Below are 22798 nucleotides of genomic sequence, written 5' to 3' on the forward strand. Positions count from 1 at the left end.
ACAAAGAATATAATCCTTTGTCCAATGTACTGCTGCAAAATGTCACAAGGTAAATGGCACTAATTTGAAAATAGCCACTGAATAACCAATATTTTTTAAAATTAAAATTTAGTAACGAATAGGAACAGTCACTATTGGTACGTAGTTAATATGTATAGGAATTTGCATATAAAAGTCTTTTATGAAAAGTCTGCTATTTAGACTAACATATTGCTATACTGTAAAACTCGTCATTATTGGTAACTTAGCACTTTTTCAGTCCACATTGAGTTGAGTTTGCAGGATTCAACTTGTAAATATATACAATATAATTATTTTTATTGTTGTTTAAAGAATAGATAGATGTTTACTGTAATTGGATAACGAAACATAATTTGAAACTTATGATAGTGTTGATATTGTTTATTCATAGGTTTGTAAGCTATTCAAAAACAGCTCTTAGTGTCAATAATAGTCAAATAAAATCGATTAGGTTATATAACTGACATTTTTGAACATGTCTACTTAAGGGTGCGACTATGCAGATGCGAGCGAGCGGATTTTCTGAGAGAGCGAGAATTTGCGGCGAGAAGAAGTGATGACGTTTCAGGTTCTTGTCTGTGTGGTCATAATAAACCAGAGCTTGAAATATCATCACCTCTTCTTGCCACATATTCTTGCTCACTTGGAAAATTTGCTTGATCGCATCTGCATAGTCGCACCCTAACATGGCAAACATTTTATTAAATGAACTAATATTTTTCCCTTAGTGAAAGCAAACATAAAGCAGTAGTTTATTAAATAAATTCAATGCTATGTTGTAAAGGATTTTTAAGAATTATTAATGGAACCAGCAGAATTGTCATCTCGAAAGTGTGCTCATTATATAGTCATACATCAATGAAAATTGCCTAATATTAGTATCTTAGTTGCATTGAAGAGATTCATAGGTTACAAATTTATCTTAAATTAATACATTAAGTTCACACTTACTTCACTTTATAAAAGAATGGTGGTTGCATATAAATTTGTTTTTTGTAAATGTGTAACTAAATAAAATGAATTTTAAAAAAGGATTATATAGTTCATGGAATTGACTTTTTAAAAAAATTTTTATTATAATTTATAAATACTATATTTGAATTAATATCATAAATTATAATGCATTTGATCTTTAAATCTTGTCAAATAAGTAATTGACATTTTTTAAATGCAGTGATAGGTTAATGTTGACTGATTAAAACGGGTTCAGAAAGTGTTATAAATCTTTTAAGTATATGTGTGGGAAACAAAATATCAGAAAAATGTAATTTAATAGTATGATTTTTTTTACAAATTACATTACGAATTTTCATAAAACAGTACAAATTAATAGTGTAAATTTTTATTGTTTTGATTGACGTAATAAAAAAAATAACATTTCCAATAAACTGTCAGTTCCAGTAATAACATTCAAATAGATTCAAACTTGTTTGGATGACTAATTATGTACTAATGAGTACTAGATGAGGAGGGGATGTGTTTTATGAGAATGATTGATTTATTATTACCATTTTCAATTTAAACTTGCCTTTTTTAAGTACTGAACTGTCTGTCTAATTAAAAACATACATTTTTAAAAGTGATTTTTTAAAAATTTGTAACAACAATTCACTTCCTAGCTAGCAAATTATTAAATTAAAACGAAAGGCTAGCATGATAAATACATCTTGATTTTTTACGTGAAAAGATTCTCGAAGAGACCGTTTTACCTTTTATCAGTTTTTAATATATAAGTAATTAAATTTTGTGACATAGATTTTATTATGCTTTAGCTTTTTAGTGACTATTTCACTTTAAAATAAAGTTTGTTTAAATGACAAATATTTGAGTGTGTTGCTAAATAAAATCATATTGAATTTTATTTGTTAACAGAGATCGTTACAGTCATAGAGGTAATAGCAAAGAAAGGCAGCAAAGTCGCAAAGAAAAAGCAAGAGATAAATACAAAGATAGTCTTTCCGAAGGAATGGTGATGTCCGATGGCTCGTCGGATATGTACGTATTAAATTTTTTGTAATTTTTCGTTTTTTTAAATACCGTGCCATTTAAGAGAATATTTAAATATCAAAGTTCTTGATTTATTTTATGTTTTCATCTCTATATATATAGTTAGTTTGTATTCTTTGTAACAAAATATTTTGAAATCAAAGTGGAAGTTGATCATTTAGTATGAAAATGAAATCAAATTTCTGGTATACGGATTAGAATTAAAAGAATTAAAATCAGAATATGATTTGTTTGGATTGTGATTTGAATATAAATTCTCGTTCTGAAACTTGTAATTGCATATACAGTGAAATCTCTGTGTGATGGACACTTGTAGGACCGAAAACAGTAATACAACATACTACAGTAAGGTGGTTATAATGTGAAGCAATCAGCTTCTCACTGAGCATAGGTAAATTTTGTGCTAGGTTTGCATCTACCATCTGTCATTTCCATTGTAAAACTGCTTAAGTTTATTCATAGTCTTATACCTGTCTGACTCTGTTGGTGACACCATAGCATGTGTCATTTTGGTTTTGAAACCATTGCTTTTATTGTCTGTTGTCATTATTCTCCTTTCTTTAATCTCGAAGTAACTAAAGGATTATTCTTGGCTTGTGCACTAAGTTGGGATGCCAAAGTTTTATGTTGAAGTAACAGTTTGCAGTGATGGTAAACCCTGCTACATTTATGAGACTGTGTTACCACCTTATCATTTATAATACAGTCAAACCTTCGGGTTTGAACTTGATTTGTTCCTGAAAGTTGTTTGAAAACCAATTCGTTCTCAAACTGAAACAGATTTTTTCATAAGAAATGATATAAAATGGACTAATTTGTTTCCAATTCCCCCCCCAAACAAAGCAGTTTTTAAACCTTTTTAGCTATATTTTCATTCACCAAAGCATACAGCTATTACATTATATCCATTATATATATGAGTATTAAAAGCAAAATGTTTCATCACTGCCAAATAAAGCCAAAACCATCACTTTACAAAAGAAAGTGCTATAAATAGAGACTCAACTCTGCCTGGACGAAATTATAATAATTAAATCAGTCAAGACCAACAAGTACTACTATGTTCATCCACACTTTCTGAAATATTATGCTTCAATTGCTTTGACTTAAATTAATTTTGATTTTAATTTAAAATTTATTTATTTTTAATTTTAGTTTTGATTTTGGTGTAAAAAACCAGTGTTTTATTATGTTTAGTTTAAATTAACTGGCTACCTAGTCTTAATAAATATTAATATTATAATAAAAAAAATGATATTAATAAATTTTTATTATTTAATTTGAGTTAGGCACCTTTAAACACGGATTCATTTATATTATGCAAATGTTAATTAGTGCGGTTTTTATTAATTTCGTTTAAATTCGGTTACCAAATAACTGAAGTAGTAACTTACTCGCATGCGCATTGAAATCTAGTTTGAATAACAACGTAATTGTTGGTTTATGTCGTGTTATCTCATGACCCGAAGCAATTTTGGTGCCACTAACTTTTGAATTTGTAGTCCTGTTATTGATCGGTTGGTCTGTTGACTTCCTTTAAAGCAGGAAGTATATGGAGTTGATTGTATATGTCTCTCTCTAATCTGTGGCTGGCTCTTGCCTTGTAGCTTGCTCAGCAGTTGAATTATTGTATGGCAATCAGGACAGATATGGCGTTCAAAGGTTTGTTAGTGAACCGAATTGTTGTATTTGCTTCCAAATTCTGAATATATATTTGCACAACATAGACAAATATGTCTTGTTTATTTTGATATTTTAAAACAAACAATTATGTAATGTATATCTGTAACAGATCCTGTTCTCCTTATAAGATTAAATGTATTGATACTTTCAATGTAAATAATTCTTCAAAGGATAAAACTAAATTACTTACTTTAATTACTTAAATATTAAGCATAAACGTTTGTAAAATTTTATAAATAAATTATCAATGAAGATAAGTTTCTTGAAAATCACCCCTGAGACAATGAAATAATTTAATTTCAGGGAACGTGATATAGATCTTGATGAAGAAGAAGATGAAGAAGCGTTGATTGCTAAACGCAGACAACAACGTCAAGAACTGCTCAAAGTAAATTATTCGTATTTTAATAATACATTTGTTGAATAATTAAAAGAATGATAATTTGTCTGTATATATATTTTTTATTTATTTAGAGATTAGGTGTTGCACCACAACAGAACGTTGGAAGTGGTCTGTCGACACCCGTTCAATCAGACGAGAGCGGTACAAATACACCTGATTCGATTATTATTGCCGATCAGGTAAAATTTATATTAGAATATATTATTATTTTATATTTGAATTATAAGAAATGTATAGTTAATTGTAAATTTTATTGTTTATAGCTTACATACAAAATTTTATTTATTTTTATTTAATAATTATTACTACTTTATTTTAAAATCGTTCGAAAATCGTTTAAATTAGTTGAAATTCGTTGAAATTCGTTCGAAGTGAAATTAATCGATTTTATCGAATATTTATTGACTTTTACGCAGCCCTGAAAATGGCTGTTGCCGGTCCCAAGCCCGGATAAAGGAGGAGGGTTGGCGTCAGGAAGGGCATCCGGCCGTAAAACATCTTGCCAAAACTACATGATGAGTCTCAGAAACTGTGATAGAAGGAGAACTAGGGCGAACCCTGTAGGCGACGCGCAGCTAGATCGCCCTAAAACTGCGAAAAGTGGGCAAGGGCTACCTCACCAGTGGCGGATGAGGTTAAAGAAGCAAGCCCTACATGAGGAAAAGGTGTTGAGAGTGGGAACACTGAATGTGGGAAGTATGACGGGAAGAGGAATGGAGGTGGTGGATATGATGCGGAGAAGGAGGATTGATGTACTGTGCGTGCAAGAAACGAGGTGGAGGGGAGACAAGGCGAAGGAACTTGGAGATGGATGTAAATTGTTTTATAGCAGTGCAAACAGGAATGGAAGAAATGGGGTTGGAATAGTGGTGGCTGGCAAGTGGAGGAGCGAGGTACTAGAGGTGTACAGGAGAGGTGATAGGATGATGCGAATGAAACTGAGTTTTGGAGATGATCTACTTGTGGTGTTTAGTGTGTACGCACCCCAGGTAGGATGTGCAACAGAGGAGAAAGAATGTTTTTGGAGTGAATTGGATGAAGAAATGAGGACACTGGAAGGAGGGGAGAGAGTAATTGTGGGAGGCGACTTCAATGGGCACATAGGGGGGCGGAACATGGGCTATGAAAGGATCCATGGAGGCCATGGGGTTGGGGAACCCAACAAGGAGGGGGAGAGTATATTGGGTTTTGCTGTGGCTTTTGATCTGGGGATTGTGAATTCGTTTTTCACCAAGCAGGAAAGTCATCTGATAACTTTCAACAGTGGGCCTCATAGTTCGCAGATTGACTATATCCTTACTAGACGAGAGCACCTTGCGACGGTGATAAACTGTAAGGTTATACCAACAGATCAGGTATCGGCGCAACATCGGTTGATGTGCATAGACATGAAGTTAAGAATGTATAGGAAAAGTGGAAATACACAGATGAAGAAAATCAAGTGGTTTCGTTTGAGGGAGGAGAGGGCGAGGGCGGAGTATGTGGAGAGGGTGCTGCTACAAATCTCGCAAGAATGGGAGGGGGTGCAGGACTGGTGGGCATATAATGCCCAGGCTATCAGGAACTGTGCGGAGGAGGTGCTTGGTGTAACATCTGGAAAGATTAGGGTGCAAAAGGAAGGTTGGTGGTGGAATGAAAATGTGCAACAAGTTGTTCAGGTAAAGAAGGAGGCAAAACGGAAGTGGGACAGGTCACGTACTGAGGAAGATAGATTTGCGTATAAAACGGCAAAGCGTGAAGCTAAGAGAGTAGTGGCACAGGCAAAGGCAGGAGCATATGCGAATTTATACGAGGAGTTGGATACAAGGGAAGGACAGAAGAAAATATATCGTTTAGCCAAAATCAGGAATAGGGCAACGAAGGACATCTCGCATGTAAGGCAGATCAAGGACACGACGGGGACGGTCCTTCGAAGGGAGAACGACATACGAGAAGGATGGAGGGCATACTTTGAGGGACTTTTGAATACAGAGAATGAAACAAAGAACAGAGAGGAAGGAAGCCAAAACATGGGCATGGTACAGATGGTAACCAGAGAAGAAGTGGAAAGGGCCCTAAAGAGGATGAAGAACGGTAAAGCGGAGGGCCCGGATGGAATTCCTGTAGAGGTGTGGAAGTCATTGGGGAGGAAGGGCATTGACCTGCTATGGGACCTATTCAAAAAAGTCTTTGAGCAGGAGGAAATACCTAACGAATGGAGAGAAAGTATACTTGTACCTATCTACAAAGGAAAAGGGGATGTTCAAGAGTGTAAAAACTATAGAGGAATAAAGTTGATGTCCCACACGATGAAGATTTTGGAAAGGGTTTTAGACAGAAGGTTGAGAGCAGAGGTGACCATTGCAGGAGAGCAGTTTGGATTCATGCCAGGACGGTCAACAGTCGATGCCATTTTTGCCCTTCGGCAAATGTTGGAAAAATATTGGGAGAAGCAAACCCAGCTGCATATGGCATTCATTGACCTGGAGAAAGCTTATGATACGGTGCCTAGACAAGAACTCTGGAGGTGTCTAAGGGAAAAGCTAGTTCCTGAAAAGTATGTTAGATTGATACAGGAACTGTATAGGGATGTGGCCACAAAGGTTAGGAGCTGTGTTGGAGTGTCCCGGTGCTTCAAGGTGGGAGTTGGTTTACATCAGGGGTCAGCACTGAGCCCCTTCTTGTTTAACATGCTGATGGAGGTGATCACGGACGGGGTCAGAGAAGAGGCGCCTTGGACCATGTTGTATGCAGATGATATCGTTCTGTGCGCCGAGACTAAAGAGGAGCTGAGGGTTAAATTGGAAAGGTGGTTGGGCACGTTGGAAGGGAGGGGCTTGAGGGTGAGTAGGAGTAAAACAGTGTATATGTGTAGTGGGGAGGTGGATAGTGCCCGGGAGAGGGATCTGGAGTTGAGGGGAGACGTATTTCGCAGAGTCAATACCTTTAAGTACCTGGGGTCAACTGTGGCGGAGGATGGAGGTGTGGATAAGGAGGTGACAGGCAGGATTCAGGCTGGCTGGAGGAATTGGAGGGATATGTCAGGTGTGTTATGTGATAAGAGGGTGCCGCTTAGGTTGAAAGGGAAAGTTTATCGGGTGGTGGTGAGACCAGCTATGCTGTATGCTATTGAGACTGTGAGCTTGAGGAAAACCCATGTCAAAAGGATGGAGGTGGCGGAGATGAGGATGCTCCGCTGGATGTGTGGGGTTACGAGAAGGGATCACATTCGAAATGAATGTGTGAGGGGGACTGTGAAAGTTACGAACATAGAAGCAAAGATACAGGAGGCAAGGTTGAAGTGGTTTGGTCATGTGGTACGAAGAGAAGAAGAGTATGTGGGAAGAAGGGTTATGCAGATGTCAGTGAGGGGGAGGAGGAGGCGGGGACGACCGCGGAGACGGTGGATGGATCTTGTGGCGGAGGACTTGAGAGGGAGGCATCTGAATGTGGAGGCAGCCCAAGACAGGGAGCAGTGGAGGCGACTCATCAGAAACAGCGACCCTACATAGAGTGGGAAAAGCTGAGGAAGAAGAAGAATTATTACTACTTTATTTTGAAGATTTGGATCAGAAATTGCAAAAACCTACTTAAATTGAAAGTGTTTCATTAATCAGTAATGAAAGTTTTTCATTAACAAAATCCATTTAATAAAATTTTAAAAAAATATTTTAAGATTTTGCAATGATAAATGATAATGATGCTATCATGTATTTTATGTGCATCATTGATGATGCAAAATCTGTATGAATGTTTGTTTGATTCTTTTCTTTTTATCAATGAATATTTTTTATTCAGGTATGACGTACATACTCGGTACCGCGGAGCATTGCCGAGCGTTTGTTTGATTTTTAATATGATACAGAAGATAATGAAAATTATAAATTAAACTACAAAGATTTATATATACAAGTTGGTCCATTTTAATTGATCTGCTGAAGTAATTTGAAAAGTATGCATCCTACAAAAAACTCATTAAATTGAATTGCTATTCCCCATTTTTTGGTCTCCTTGAAAGTGTATTAGTTTCATCATATTCAAATAAAGTTTAAATGATCATTTATATATGATGATAAATAGCATAAACTTTCCGCATAAAATAACAAACTGTTTCAGAAATAACCATAAGAATTCTCAGAAAACAAGAATTGTTACAGTTTTAATAACTAATTTTTTAGATAATATATAATAAATATTAAAAATATAATTAAAAAATGTTGTTTAAAATCTATTTACTTACATAATAAAAAATCATTTTTAATTAGAATGTAATAGTTTGTGGAAGAAATTAAACTGAATTTAAACATAAAGTAACATCAGATAAAAATAATTTAATAAAATTACAATTCTGTTACATATTATTACAATAAATAGCAAATGTAATAAGTTACTTGAATATTTTCAGGCTACTGCTAATTTTCTGGAAGAGCAAACTGAAAGTATTGATTTTGAAGAATCAATAATGGCAAAACGAAAAAGTATGGGATTACAAGAAACGTTAGTTGAAACTGCTGCAACTGTTGAAGGTAAATCTATATATATAAAAACGAATGTATGTCTGTGTGTGTGTGTGTGTGTGTTTGTCCTTCATGCATTACCACACCATTTATCCGATTGCCATGAAACTTTGGGAAGTTGTTTAATACATTCCCGCGAAGGTTTGTGGCATATGTGAAGATCACCATTTCCCCCCTTTCAAAAATATATTTATATATGGATTAAGGCTTTTATGTCCAACAGATGGCGCTAACTTCAGACGACCTAAGTTTGCTTTTCTGTGAGGCATTATGCTTTTCTGTGAGAATGGACCTAAGCAGATCATTTTCTACCTACCTATATAAATAAAATACAACGTTTGTTTGTTCCTACAGATTCCTTTGAAATTTTGACACAACGTTGCATTCAAATATGCACGTGTTTTTATATAATATACATGTCGAAATTCTCCCTACGGGGGGGAGATGGACAGGATTAAGGCTTACCGTGAAGAACTCGGCTTCTATTTATACTATTTTACATGCGGTTTTTTGCGTTTTTAATTGCGTTTTAATAGGTGACGTCAACAGAATATACACTAAAAAGGGATTTTTTGAAATTCCCCCCACGGGGGAAGTGTTACACATTTATAATAGATACATTTTGAGCCACAACAACGCGTGGCTGGGTCAGCTAGTAATAATAATAATAAACATTAATCCTGGATTTTGTTTACTTAGAATTGTAATACAGGTATACTTCGAGTTACGTCGCTCTCGAGTTACGTTGTTCCCGATTATACGTCATTTGTCAAAAAAGTATATGGAAAAATAAAAATCAAGTTTAACCCGGGTGAGGTTCGACTTTAAATCCATCTGCCACAAACATTGAAGTCATAATATCACTAAAAAAGCGTTAAAAGCTCATAAAATCATATTAAAATATGTATATTTACAGTAAATGTTAATATAATCATCATAAATCTTAGAGAACGAAACATGAAAACATCTGTGTTCCTGTGTTGTCGTCTTATTTAGCGGTCTTTAAGTGCTCATTATTGGCGTTTCCTCCATTATTGGCGTTTAGTTACGACGTAAGTCGAAACTACGACTTACGTCGTAACTACACAAGTAAATTCGACTACACGTTTCGACTTACGTCTCCTCTCCTGGAACCAATTACCGACGTAAGACGAGGTATACCTGTAATCTGAAAGATTTAGTTTTACATTCATTACTTAATTATCGTTTTATTGTCCATCTGTGCACAGTCTGAAGTTTGTTGGTACAGGGGTAAGAAAGTTATGAACTGCAATTATAACTGCAAAGAAACTCGTATAATTGTTTTTTGTGGGCTTTGAGAAAATGCTTCCTAGATTTATCATCCTACGGAGTACCGTCTTTTTGTTCATTTTTAGGGCTGAACACTACCATTTTTTTGAAATGGCTTTTACTAATGTTGTATAGCATTATCTGAAAGGGGGTCTTCTCCTGACTAAGTTATGTGATGCCTTTGCATTGTGATTACAGACTTTATTTTGGAAAATCTGTTTGTGTATTGTTTTTTCTTGAACAATTTCCATTTTGAAGTATGATGTCACCATTATCCTCCAGACATCAATGAGGCAAATACAGCATTGCCAAATAAAACATTTTGAGTTACAATATTATATTCCATAAGCATTTTTTTTCTGTTGTTTCCAGTTGGAAAATTATAAATCGTGGAAATTGTGACAATAATTTAGAAATCAGTTTATGTAATAACTAATGTTTTTAATGGGATTTGAATTGTATTTAATAAAAGTTAATGCTTTTCTATATTTAACAAATTTTTTTTAATTTAAAGAGAAATTTTAATATTAAAGTAATTGAATTAATAGTTAATTTTAATTATATGTAAATTGTTATAATAGAAAAGAAACAAGGAATGGATATGTTTTCAGAAGCAGACATGTTTGCAGAAAGTTATGGGGTAAGTATTGAAATTTGTAGTTTATAGATACTTAAGTAGTATTACAGTGGAACCTCAGTATATGACCTTAATTCGTTCCTGATGTTTGGACATATACCAAACCAACCTTTCCCATAAGAAGTAATGTAAAAATGATTAATCCATTCTCATGTAAAAAAAACTCCTCTTGATATGGTATATTAATGGGGTTGTAAAATAGTTGAAACACTGTTTGAGCACATTAATAAAAGAATAAATTTTATTATACATTTTTAAAGTTATTACAGTAATAATCGCAAATAATTGCTTCTGATACGCTGTCGCCAGCACATTGTTTTTCAGTTATCGAAAGCAAAAGCAATTTCTCAACATGATCTAATGTCTCCGATCTCTGTTTAAGAATTGATTAAACTCCTTTTGCAATGTTAGCAGATTTAATAATGTCTTTATTTTTCACGATTGTCGATATCATCGTTCTTGGAATACGGTATGCAACAGCTAAATCTCGAACACGCATGCCACATTCATATTTCTCAACAATCTCTTTTTTCAGTTCCATTGTGATTCTAGTCATTATTTTAGTTTTCTGTTGCTTTTCATTTGCCTTTTTTTGCAATTCATAATTTAATAAAAATAATAAAATTTTACTTACAAATTAAAATCAAAAGAAATTTAACAAAGTTATAGACCATGGCACCGCGAACGTCTAGTCTGGTCTAGTACACTGATAGTGCTACTTGTTCATAGATGGTGCGTATAATTGAATTAAGTCGTATACCGAGCAAAATTTGTTTCATCCAAACAGGACGTATTCTAAAGCAGACGTATACCGAGGTACCACCACTGTACTTCATTCGTTGGTTAGATACTGATATTAGATATAGATGTTGACATTTATGGCAAAGTAGCTATATTTTCAAGCAGAACATTTTTTTATGGAATGACCTAAAGAAAGAAGTAAAATTCATGTATTAAAACAAGACACTTTATAGTATTTGAAATAATTTTGCTTTTCTATAGTATTTTACCATTTGTAATAACTGTTATAGAAGAATAACTGACTTACAGGGTACTAAATACAATAAAACTTTGCTAATTCTGAAATCACATTAATTTTGAATATTATTTTTCAGTTTGTTTTTTTTTTCTAAATAACAAATCTTTAATAAAATTGTTAGACAGATAAATGAATTTGAGTACAAATTAATGTGTTTTGGTTTGATTAATTTAACCCATAAAAACTTTAATAAAAGTTAACTTCTTTTTTCAAGCCCAAATTAATAAATGTTGGCAATGATATCTTTCCTTTGCACTATAAAAGTTTATCAAACTTCTGTAGTTATTCATTTAAAGAGCACAATAAAATTTGACTAATAATTTGTATGGTCCAAAAAAAAAAAAAAATACAATACAATATGCATTTGAGTAATAACCTTGTTAATTTGTTTTACTAATTCCGACTAGGCTTTCCCCAATTAATCCAAATTACTGAGGTTCTTCTGAAGTTTCAGTTTGTTAAATAATTATTTACATTCATAATACTAACATCATACTGCATGCTGTTATGACATGCTTTATTTGGTAATTATTGTGAAAGGCAAATAGGAACTTTATGAAAAGTAAATATAAAACTGTAAAATGAAGCTTTTATTAATTTATATAATAAAATTTTGAAGAGAATCTGTTATCTACACAATAAATGTCAAATGTGAGTAAGTTGTTAGGTTTTATTGCTGTAATTTTTGATGGAAAGTTTTAGTTAAAATTTTTATTTTTTCTTATATTTAAATAAATTTAGTTTATATGATAATTAAATTTGTAAGTAAGTCTATTATATAAATTGTGTAAGTTTTACTTATGCTAATGCAATAAAATTTATTTTTAGCAAAGTCCTGCAACAATGCAATTGTTAGCATCAAAAGCTCAAGACAATCCTAATCTTACTGATAATTGGGACGATGCCGAAGGCTATTACCGTAAGTAAAAAGTTATTGCAGAATAATTGAATTTTTGAAAAATATACTGTTTATGCATTTTAATTTTGTGTTTTCAAAAACTTACATAGGTGTTCGAATTGGTGAAGTACTAGATAATAGATACACTGTGTATGGTTATACAGGCCAAGGAGTATTTAGCAATGTGATAAGAGCTCGTGACATGGCACGTGGAAATAATGATGTGGCTGTGAAAATTATTAGAAATAATGAAGTTATGTAAGTTATAAATAATATTATTATTCCATTTTGATAAGAGAGATAAAAATTTGATTATATAAGAACAAAATAAAGTAGGGTTTCTCATTTCCCAGTTATTTGCTTATCCTGGGATTCCAGGAAAAAAGTGAACTTGATCCCGGGAAATTCTGGGATATAATTAATTAATTTTTCATTTTTAAGTAACTTAATACCTCTTGCAATCTCCAAAATAATAATAATAATGCTGTGTAAAATATGTATAAAAAATTACTTTTGAGTTATATAGAAATTTTCACAAATAGAAAAAGTTTATTAAAGTTTGTTGGAAACTGCTTACAACAAAAATGCCTTTGAATTGATTGAAAATTAAAAAAAACAAACTTAGATCAATAATAAGATTTTAAAAGCAAAGATGGTCAATACTCCAATTATTCAATCTGATTCTTTTTTTACTAAAGAAAAGTCCTGCTACCGAGAATGCCCTTTCCGATTCAATTGGTATGGGTAGAATCGTCTTTAATGCATTTAAGAGAAGACCAATGTTATGTACTTTTTCACCCGTTGCCTTGAAAATTTCTAGTTCATTTTCGAGATGCGTTACAGTATTTCTTTTGCTGTCTAGTATTCTTGATTTGTCTACCTCGGCTGTTTTAATAGTGGCATCAAGCTTATAGCCCAATAATTCGGCAGTTCGTTTGGCTTTAATAATCGGGTTTATGAAAGAATATTTCATACTTGCATATTGCGTACTTGTTTGTATCCTTGCCCACTTTGCACATCCTGGCATAATGCAGTTATTGAAGCTACTGGCCATGATTAAAAATTAAGACAGCATAAGAACACTTATTCCAGATATTACAGGTTTTGTCAAGTAAAGAATTTTCAGAATCTTGTCACATATTGATTATTGACAATCTATGACATGCAAGCAAATGATAAGCAAAAATTTAAAAAACTAATAAGCAGGCTTAAAATTAATAAACACAAATGTATTCTGACATTTTATGGGTTAATAATTATACTTCCGATTTGCAAAATTTCCTCAACTTTAACATAAAATAAGAAAAACAGTGAATTTTTAAGAAATTTGCGGTATTTCCCGGGATGAGAAGAATTTTTTGAGTTAAAAAAACAGCCAGGATCTTGGATTTCCCAAGATCCTGGGATCCCATTGGAGAAACCCTAAAATAAAGAAGAAATTTTGTCACTTGTATTGCATGACTTATGATATTATGTAAACAGAATTTATAGTTCTGCTTAGGTTATGTACAACAAGAAGTAAAAAAAGTAAACTCTAAATGAGAAACAAGTATAACATCATTAAGTATACTGTATTTAAAAAATTGTGAAGTGTGGACATAAAAATAATTTTACATCATAAAGGTATTCACTAGCAACTTGCATTTTATTACAATGCTGTATGTGTGTGCATGTGTGCATTCACACACACACACAAATTTACATTTGGATAGTTAGACATACAATAATATTGATTCCTTATAAAATACAGTTGTAAATAACAAAGGTAACTAATATGACTTATTTTTGCTATTAAAATTATGATATTACAGTATATGTCCACAGTGACTAAACTGAAGCTTTGGTATATTTATATAATTTTCATTTATTAACTAATATCAAGTAGAACTCGCAAACATTCTGCTGGTAGGTAACAGAAAAAAAAAAACATTGATTAGGTTTTATCAGAACTTTTTATCATCTAAATACATATTTTCTGCAAGTTTTTTCAGATTGGCTTTTTGTTATGTACCCACTCAAACATATGTATTTTAATGTTATATAAGTGATAACTGTTCTCATAGAGAATGCAGCTCTCATGTATTTTTTTTTTATCAGTGATATATATATATGTTGTAAAACAAAAAATACAGATGCTGAGTTTATTATTATATTTTATCTTTTATTATTTCACATTCCTAATATGTGATTTAGTAATAAAAACTGTATACCTACTTTTGCACCTTCCTGTTTTTGTTAATTACTACATTAAAACAATTTTATTCTTTTAGGTTAAATAAATTGAAACAACAGCCAGAATGGCTGAACAGTTAAGGCATCAGCCTACCACTCTGTGGACCCTGATGATGAATCTGGATGGGTCAAAAAATTCCAGGAATCTTTTGGGTGATCCATCCTTGGCTATATTGGGCCCCATATCACACTGCCTGGCTGCTCCGTTGTGAGCCTGACCAAATCCATCATGGACATAAGGTTAATAAAATCCTCTTAATGTCCATTTAGTGTCCTCTTAATGCCCATTAGGCAGAAGAGTAAAACAAGATATAAATAAAAAATTATAATATAATTGATAGTAAGATAACAGAAAATGTAATTTAAAATAATTCATTACAAATTAATAATGGACATTTTCAAAAATGAATAGGTGACACTTAAAATCAGCCATTTGTACATTGTGATATTAATAAGTATTTTTTTTTTACTCAAAAAAGGATGAATGAATGAGTTAATGAATATGATCAATATAACTTTATATATACTATTTAGGTTATAATATGTCTTATATACTGCATAATACGCATTATTTCGTGGAAAGTTGGCTTTATAGTCCGTAGTAAGGTCTAAAGTGACAATTACTATATAAAAATACTTTTTATCGAGATTTATTTATTCTAACTTTATTATATTATGTTAATGAATAATTTTGAAAATTAATATATTTATTACTTTTTAATTTTTTTTAAAGGCATAAAACTGGACTTAAAGAATTAGAAATGCTTAGACGATTAAATGATGCAGATCCTGACGATAAATTTCATTGTTTACGATTATTCAGGCATTTTTTTCATAAACAACATTTATGCTTAGTGTTTGAACCATTAAGGTGTGTGTAAAGGATTTTTATGTAATCATTTTATTTTATTAAATACTTAAAAAATGTTTTTAATAATCATTATGAATTTGCAGTATGAATCTCAGGGAAGTTTTGAAGAAATATGGAAAAGATGTTGGATTACATATCAAAGCTGTCCGATCTTATAGTCAGCAACTATTTTTAGCACTTAAACTTATGAAACGATGCAATATTTTGCATGCAGATATTAAGCCAGATAATATTCTAGTAAGTGATTTTTTTTTTTAAAAAAAATACTTTTTGTTCTGTAGATATAAAACTTAATTTCTATATTTTTCTAGGTTAATGAGAGTAAATTAGTACTGAAATTATGTGATTTTGGTTCTGCTTCACACGTAGCAGAAAATGATATAACACCTTATCTTGTCAGCCGTTTTTACAGAGCTCCCGAAATTAGTAAGTTATTTATTCACTTTAAAAAATGTGCTGTGATTAAGTATAATATTTAACAAACTGATTCTCTTTTGTTCAGTTCTTGGATTAGGATATGATTTTGGAATTGATATGTGGAGTGTTGGATGTACGTTGTATGAATTATACACAGGAAAAATTATGTTTGCTGGAAAATCAAATAATCAAATGTTAAAATTTTTCATGGATTTAAAAGGAAAATTTCCGAACAAATTAATACGAAAAGGTGCTTTTAGAGAACAACATTTTGACAGTAATTGTAACTTCTTATCTCATGAAGTTGATAAAGTTACAGAAAGGGTAAGATACTTGAAATTTATCATATTTCTCTCTCAAAATACTATAATAGAATCTACTTTTTTTTTTTTTTTGTAGGAGAAAGTTGTGGTTTTAACAAATATTAATGCCAGCAGAGATTTACAAGCCGAATTAATCGGTAGTCAGCGTTTACCAGATGACCAGTATCGAAAAGTTTGCCAGTTAAAAGATCTTCTGGAAAAAATATTAATGCTAGATACAGCAAAGAGAGTATCAATTAATCATGCTTTGACCCATCCATTTATACAAGAAAAAATATAAGTAAGTATGATTAAGTTTGAAATAATGTAATACCAATGGAGCTAGATATAATCAGTATATTTCTTAATAGTTTCTGTAGTGAATTTCTCTTTTTTTTTAATAAAATAAAAATTTTGTTAAGGTAAACTTTAATTAAGTAAATTTGTCAGTTTTATGTTTTTAATAATGAACTTCAGAACAAAAAAGATTTTGATCATAATGTAATATAAAAATTATCATTTAAGTGGCCAGTTTTTTTCATTTTTTAGGATATTTTAAACATAGAATTAGAATTGTGATAGTGAAACAGCAGTAATTTGAAAGTAATGCTTTCTAAATGGTTTAATCAGTTTTTAATTAACTTCATTTAATTTCAAAAATAATTGATTATAAATCTGATAAATAGAAATCCGGTTATGTATTAACGGCACCGGTTATGTACCTATGGTATCTTTTTAATTAAATAACTGAACTGAATAACTGATAAATAGAAACAGAATGTAATTTAATGACATGAAAATGTTTTCTTGTTTTAAGTTTTATTTATATATATAAGCTTTTTTTTTTTTGTGTGTGTTGAAATTTGATTCAAAGAAAATTAACCAATGGATATTTATGCTGCTAATATACTAAATTAATACCAAGAGAAACAGCCAATCCTTTAAAGTTAATGAAAACTGACGTTATGTTATTTCAGATGTCCATATAATACTTCAGATTTATTGAGTACTTTCTCGACTTTCCTCAGATTCTATAACTAATTAGGCTGCGATTTGAAAAAATTGTAGACCTATAAATTTTTACCTTCGTTCGTCCATCCATCTTTCCTTAATCTCAAGAACGGAGTTAGTTAGGTGAAAGATGAGACCAGATACAGAAACCTTAGGGGCAGGAGAGACTGATTAACTATATACGAACTTCTGATGCAAACTGGAAGTCACATTATTTCAATTCAAAACTTTTCTCTGAAAAGAGTTAATAGATGATCAGCACAACTCTATTGTTAAAGGAAAAGTATGATGTACAGGAGCAAGCTACTACTAATTTGAGGTAGCGAGCATGTATTTTAAATGAAATAAATTAAGAATATTAAAAATTGCAGCCTGCCATTGTAACGACGTAGCAATAAATAATTGCTTGTAAAAACAAAAGCAAAACATTGTAGACAAAAGTTAAAATTATATCCAAATGTTATATAAAACATATACATGGTACGATCCAAAAGTTCGGGGACTGCGGTAATCTATGACAACAAAAGCATGTATTTGAAGTTACAGCGTATGAAATGGATTCTACCAAATCACCTCTACGTGTTCAGGTTAATTTCACCCATGTCATGTGATTAAACTGCGAGCGCTGCTGTTTTTTTCTGGAGATAGTTACCTTTGTTCTGCAACGTAATAAAAGTGGAGTTTCAAGAACAACCTCCAACATTAAATTTTGTCAGCATTTAGGTAAAACACCTACAGAGACTTTAAAATTGCTAAGAAAGGTGTACGGTGATTCCACCATGGCGAAGTCGAAATGTTGGAGGTTGTTCTTGAAACTCCACTTTTATTACGTCGCAGAACAAAGGTAACTATCTTCGGAAAAAAAACTGCAGCGCTTGCGGTTTAACCACATGACATGGGTGAAATTAACCTGAACACGTAGAGGTGGTTTGTTAGAATCCATTTCATACGCTATAACTTCAAATACATGCTTTTGTTGTCATAGATTACTGCAGTCCCCGAACTTTTGGATCGTACCACGTATATCAATATAGCATTGTACAGTACTTTGTAAAACTGTTAAGCATAAATATATGTCAGTAGTATGAAAGTTTTGCAATTTAAATATAATGGCATAGGAAGATATTAGCACAGAGGGAGCAATAATCATTCCATCTGATTTTAATAAGGTGGACTGATTATCGTTAGACCTTGATAAAGAAACAAGTTAAATAGTAAGATGTAGTAATTTTACATCAGGATACTTAGATTCTTAGAAACTGTATCACGGTTATTATATAAAAGAAGTTATTTAAAATACTTAATGTAAATTTCAGATGATCATTGTAAACCTACTTCCTCGTGTTTACTGTAATGTTGACTAACAAAATAACTAAAAAATTAGAAACCTAATTTCTGACATATAAAAAAGTATAAAAATGTTATCAGTCAACATTTTGATTAGAATTATAATCCACTGAAGTGTAGTCTTCGATTGTTCCTAGTCATCAAAAATAGTTATAAATTGAACAGATAGCAAAAACCAATGCAATGTGAACTATTGCAAAAAGGTGCATTTATAGTTCCTCTTCGTCAAACAGGATTTGTAAACAAATAAATGCTGTAATTCACGTATCCACTTAAATTAAATATTAAGATGATTTAAAACATAAAACATATATTTAAATTATTTTAAATTTAGTTTGTAAAATTAATATAATAAAGTGATTTAGTGTTGTAATCATATATACATTTTTCATGCGCACATGTTTAATTGTTAAATATTATTGTTATAGTTTGTTCAGCCAAAGAGTAGACACGAGTCAGCCTGAGCTGCAAGAGAGTGTATGTCAGATGAAAGGGACGAGAGATGTGACTACCCTTTGAGAGTTGACATATGAATCTGATCTCTTTCAGCTGTTCTGCACATTTCTAAAATGTTTTTATACCATCTTTATCATAATTTTATTGTTTTATTTTGTTTTTTTACAAATTTCGTTACTCTCAATTCTAACATTACATCACATGTTAATCACAAGTCTTCTTTAATCTGACAGAGATATTTCCAATTCAGGCTGACTCGTATCTACTCAGTTTTGCTGTGCGGATTATAGTATGAAATTTAAGAATTTGTTTTATTTATAAATCAAAACTTTAATTGATATTATTTAGATTTTAAATATTAACTTTCAACATTTTAACAATTTTTGATAGGATCTAACAATAAAGATGAAAATGAATTAAACAAAAGTAAGTATTTTAAGCACTTTTTAATTTAGTAAGACACGTATAATAATAATTATTTTGTCATTTTCATTTCTTAATTTTTAAATGAATTTTTAATCACGATCATATATGCCCGTAATTAGAACTTGGTGTTATTGAAATGCATAATACTAATTCTGTAAGATAACGGTATAATTTCTTAATAGATAAAAGATATAAGCAAGCAGTAGATTTAGAATTCATTAATTTGCATTTTGAAAATTACATAATTTGTATTTAAATGGCAAAAAGTGTTGATGAAATTTAAGAAGTTGTGTGTCGAAACTTTGATGATCTAAGAACATTCCTGTCAATGTATTCTTTGACCAAACAGTATAAATAAGACTATAAATAAACTAACATCTTAAGTCTTTAATTTTTTTATAGAATCTTGAAAAACATTGTGTGTGTGTGTGTAGTTGGAATAAACATCTCTATTTAAAGGAGTAAATATTGAAAAATGTCACACAAAGCCACTCAGAATTAGTTTTTCATATACAAGATTTGAATTATGTCCTGCCAATTATATAAGTCTAACATCACACTTTGGCAGATCAGAAGCTCTGCCATTACTCATTCCTCTCTCACTTTCAAGATTAAATTGAGGATTCCAATTACTTCCAGAATATTTTGATTTAAAAAGCTTGTCATAATTTTCCATAAATTTTGATAGTAGTAATATATTTATTAAATACTTTTTTCTAATTTGTCAGTTCATCACAAAGTCCTTCCAGAAAGGCACCTTTTCCTTGGCAGATTGTTCATGTGTTGCATTATCTTATCTCACTAATTTTTTCAGTAATGAATAGTTTTTTTTTTTTCTTTTATGCCATTTGATGTTGAAAGCTAGTAGTATTTTGGTGGTTAATTGAAAAAGTTGAATTAAAAAAAAAAAAAGGTAATTAATTAACCAAAATTGAAATATTTTGTTTAAACACATCCTGTTACATTAATTGGTTTACCTCATTATTTTTACTGATTCTTAAAGTTTGGGAGCAATCGTCCATTTTCTTTTTTATATGGATTTTTTGGGACCCAAAAAAAAATTCATAATCTGGAAATAATGTAAAAAATCATGTTAAAACAGAATTATGTGTACATAATTTATGTATGCATGCATTATTATGTTGTAGTTTTTGTTAATTTTGAATCTCTCTGCCATCTTTTTATATTAATTACAGTGGAACCCTGGTTAACGACCAAATTGATTAACGAACTTTTATTTTACAAAAATTTTGTCTTGGATAATGGATGAAAATCGGGTAATGAACGTAAATTGCAATGGTTTTTTGTGTCAAATTTTAGTTGCTGTTAGGCATGTGCAAGTTAAGCATTGCTTTTCCAAGTGTTTGTGCTAAACTTTTTTCAGTTTTATGATTTATATATTTAATCAATATGGCCTCCAAGAAAGAAAAGTGATAATGGCAATAGAAAACGACAATGCGCTATTGCATTTGAGAAATATTTTGATTAAAAGAGCAAGACGATCAACATTAGATCAATTTCTTGTTCCTTACCAAAAGAGAACTTGATTCAAAGAATCTCCCAATGAAGTGCTATCTGTTATTTTTTTGGAGGGGCATTCCCCTTCTGAGCATTAAGCTCCATATATCTCCACTCCTCTGCCACCAACTACAAGAAACGAAGGTATGTAGAGTGCTATTTTATTAAATAAAGTTTACATGTTTGTTGCTGTAATGATAGATACTACTTTTCCTATGTTTTCATTGAAGAAAATCTACTGTATTTTACAAATAAAATCACAAAAATTTTGTAGGCTAGAACAGATAAATTGTATTTGCATTAATTTCTATGGGAAAAATTGCTTTGGTTAATGAACGGAGTTGCAGAACGGATTAAGTTTGGTAACTGGGGTTCCACTGTATATTTTTACTTTTTATACCCTATTCACACTGTACATTTTAAGCGGGATTAAGATTTAAGCAGAATTAAGTTAATTCGCATTGTCGAAAACAAGATTAACTACTCTTTTACACTAGGTAATTAAAGCGAATTATTCGCTTAGCCCTCAAGTGGGTGTACTCAATATTACATTTTAAATAAAATCAAACTTTTGCTTATTTTTCATAAATCATCATAAATTAATTTATATTTAGTAATTTAAATTATAAATAACTTATTTAAAGAGCATAAGACGTTAGTTAGGAATTATTAACATTTATTGTCAGTGATGTCGTTGTCGTTAGCAGCACAATTCTCTCAATGTTTATATCATTTTAGCAATAGAACTGTGATAAGAATGGATTTTTGACAGAAATTTATATATATATTTTTTTTTCGTAAACAAGAAATTTATATTATCATTTAAACTTCTTGTACCGAAGTAGCATATACATGCTAACAGAGAAGAGTATCGTTTGTTCAAACATTTGTACCTGTACATCTGCTTCCGCCGTTATTTTTGAACTTATGGCGGACCTCGTGGAAAGCTTGAAGCGACTTAAGCTTCTTTGAGAAAGCGATTTAAGCTGAGCCGGTTGTTGGTAGTTAAACCAGTTTAACGTTAAGTCAGTTCCGTTCATATTTCATACCTTAAACTGGCTTAGTCATTTAAGCTGGCTTAAATTGTGTAGTGTGAATAGTGTATTAGGCTCTGTTTTATATAACAGAGGAAAAGTACGACAATCGGTCAAAAAAAAAGACACCCAAGATTTTTGCATGTTTTGACTCGGGACCTTGAAATGTTGAATAATGCAAAAAAATTCTGGGTTTTTGTGTGTGTTTAGGGCACAATTTTGTTTACCTTTTTTGAAGCTTAATAACTCCTGTGCTTTTGTCAAAAATTTCTGAAATTTTGCATAGAGGTTTGTGTATTTAGAGGGATTGATGCTATTAAATTTTGGTGGTTAAAGGTCGATGGAGTGGGGAAATAAAGAGGATCGTGTGTCGTATCTCGAGTGAGGTCGGAGTTAATGAAGATTTTACTCATCATTAGCATTTACAATTTTTTATAAAACCCATCCCTAATGTTAAAATTAAGCTTTTGCTATTTTATAATAAAAAATATAAAAAGTTTTTAATAAAATATAACAGATGGCACCACCAAACTTTTAAAAGATGCCAGGAAAGTTAAGCAACTCGTTGCTGGATTTTAAATAAATATATAAATTTGATGATAATCTGGGCATAAAATGTAAACTTTTATTTTTTATTTCCAAAGTTGTTGTAGAATTAATACACACAAAGTATTTTATAGTTATTGGAGTATTATTTCTTTCAAACCAGT

General features: G+C 31.4%; 1 protein-coding gene across 3 annotated transcripts in view; it reads left to right on the plus strand.

Moving 5' to 3' along the window:
• Positions 1–22798, plus strand: part of Prp4k (Pre-mRNA processing factor 4 kinase) — a 65831-nt gene that overhangs the window by 38592 nt on the left and 4441 nt on the right. For all 3 annotated transcript variants that reach the window (XR_010882401.1, XM_067283239.1, XM_067283249.1), the window contains 13 exons: positions 1894–2016; positions 4015–4099; positions 4186–4293; positions 8499–8619; positions 10482–10540; positions 12405–12495; positions 12585–12732; positions 15440–15577; positions 15661–15814; positions 15889–16003; positions 16080–16318; positions 16394–16597; positions 19501–19536. Coding sequence is in view for 2 of the 3 variants with exons in the window: in XM_067283239.1 (XP_067139340.1) it covers positions 1894–2016; positions 4015–4099; positions 4186–4293; positions 8499–8619; positions 10482–10540; positions 12405–12495; positions 12585–12732; positions 15440–15577; positions 15661–15814; positions 15889–16003; positions 16080–16318; positions 16394–16597 (1585 nt within the window). In the remaining variant the exon portion in view is untranslated. The remainder of the gene's footprint in view (positions 1–1893; positions 2017–4014; positions 4100–4185; positions 4294–8498; positions 8620–10481; positions 10541–12404; positions 12496–12584; positions 12733–15439; positions 15578–15660; positions 15815–15888; positions 16004–16079; positions 16319–16393; positions 16598–19500; positions 19537–22798) is intronic.

Source organism: Centruroides vittatus, unplaced genomic scaffold (assembly GCF_030686945.1).
Source record: "Centruroides vittatus isolate TY-2023 unplaced genomic scaffold, ASM3068694v2 contig_1213, whole genome shotgun sequence".
NCBI lineage: Eukaryota > Metazoa > Arthropoda > Arachnida > Scorpiones > Buthidae > Centruroides > Centruroides vittatus.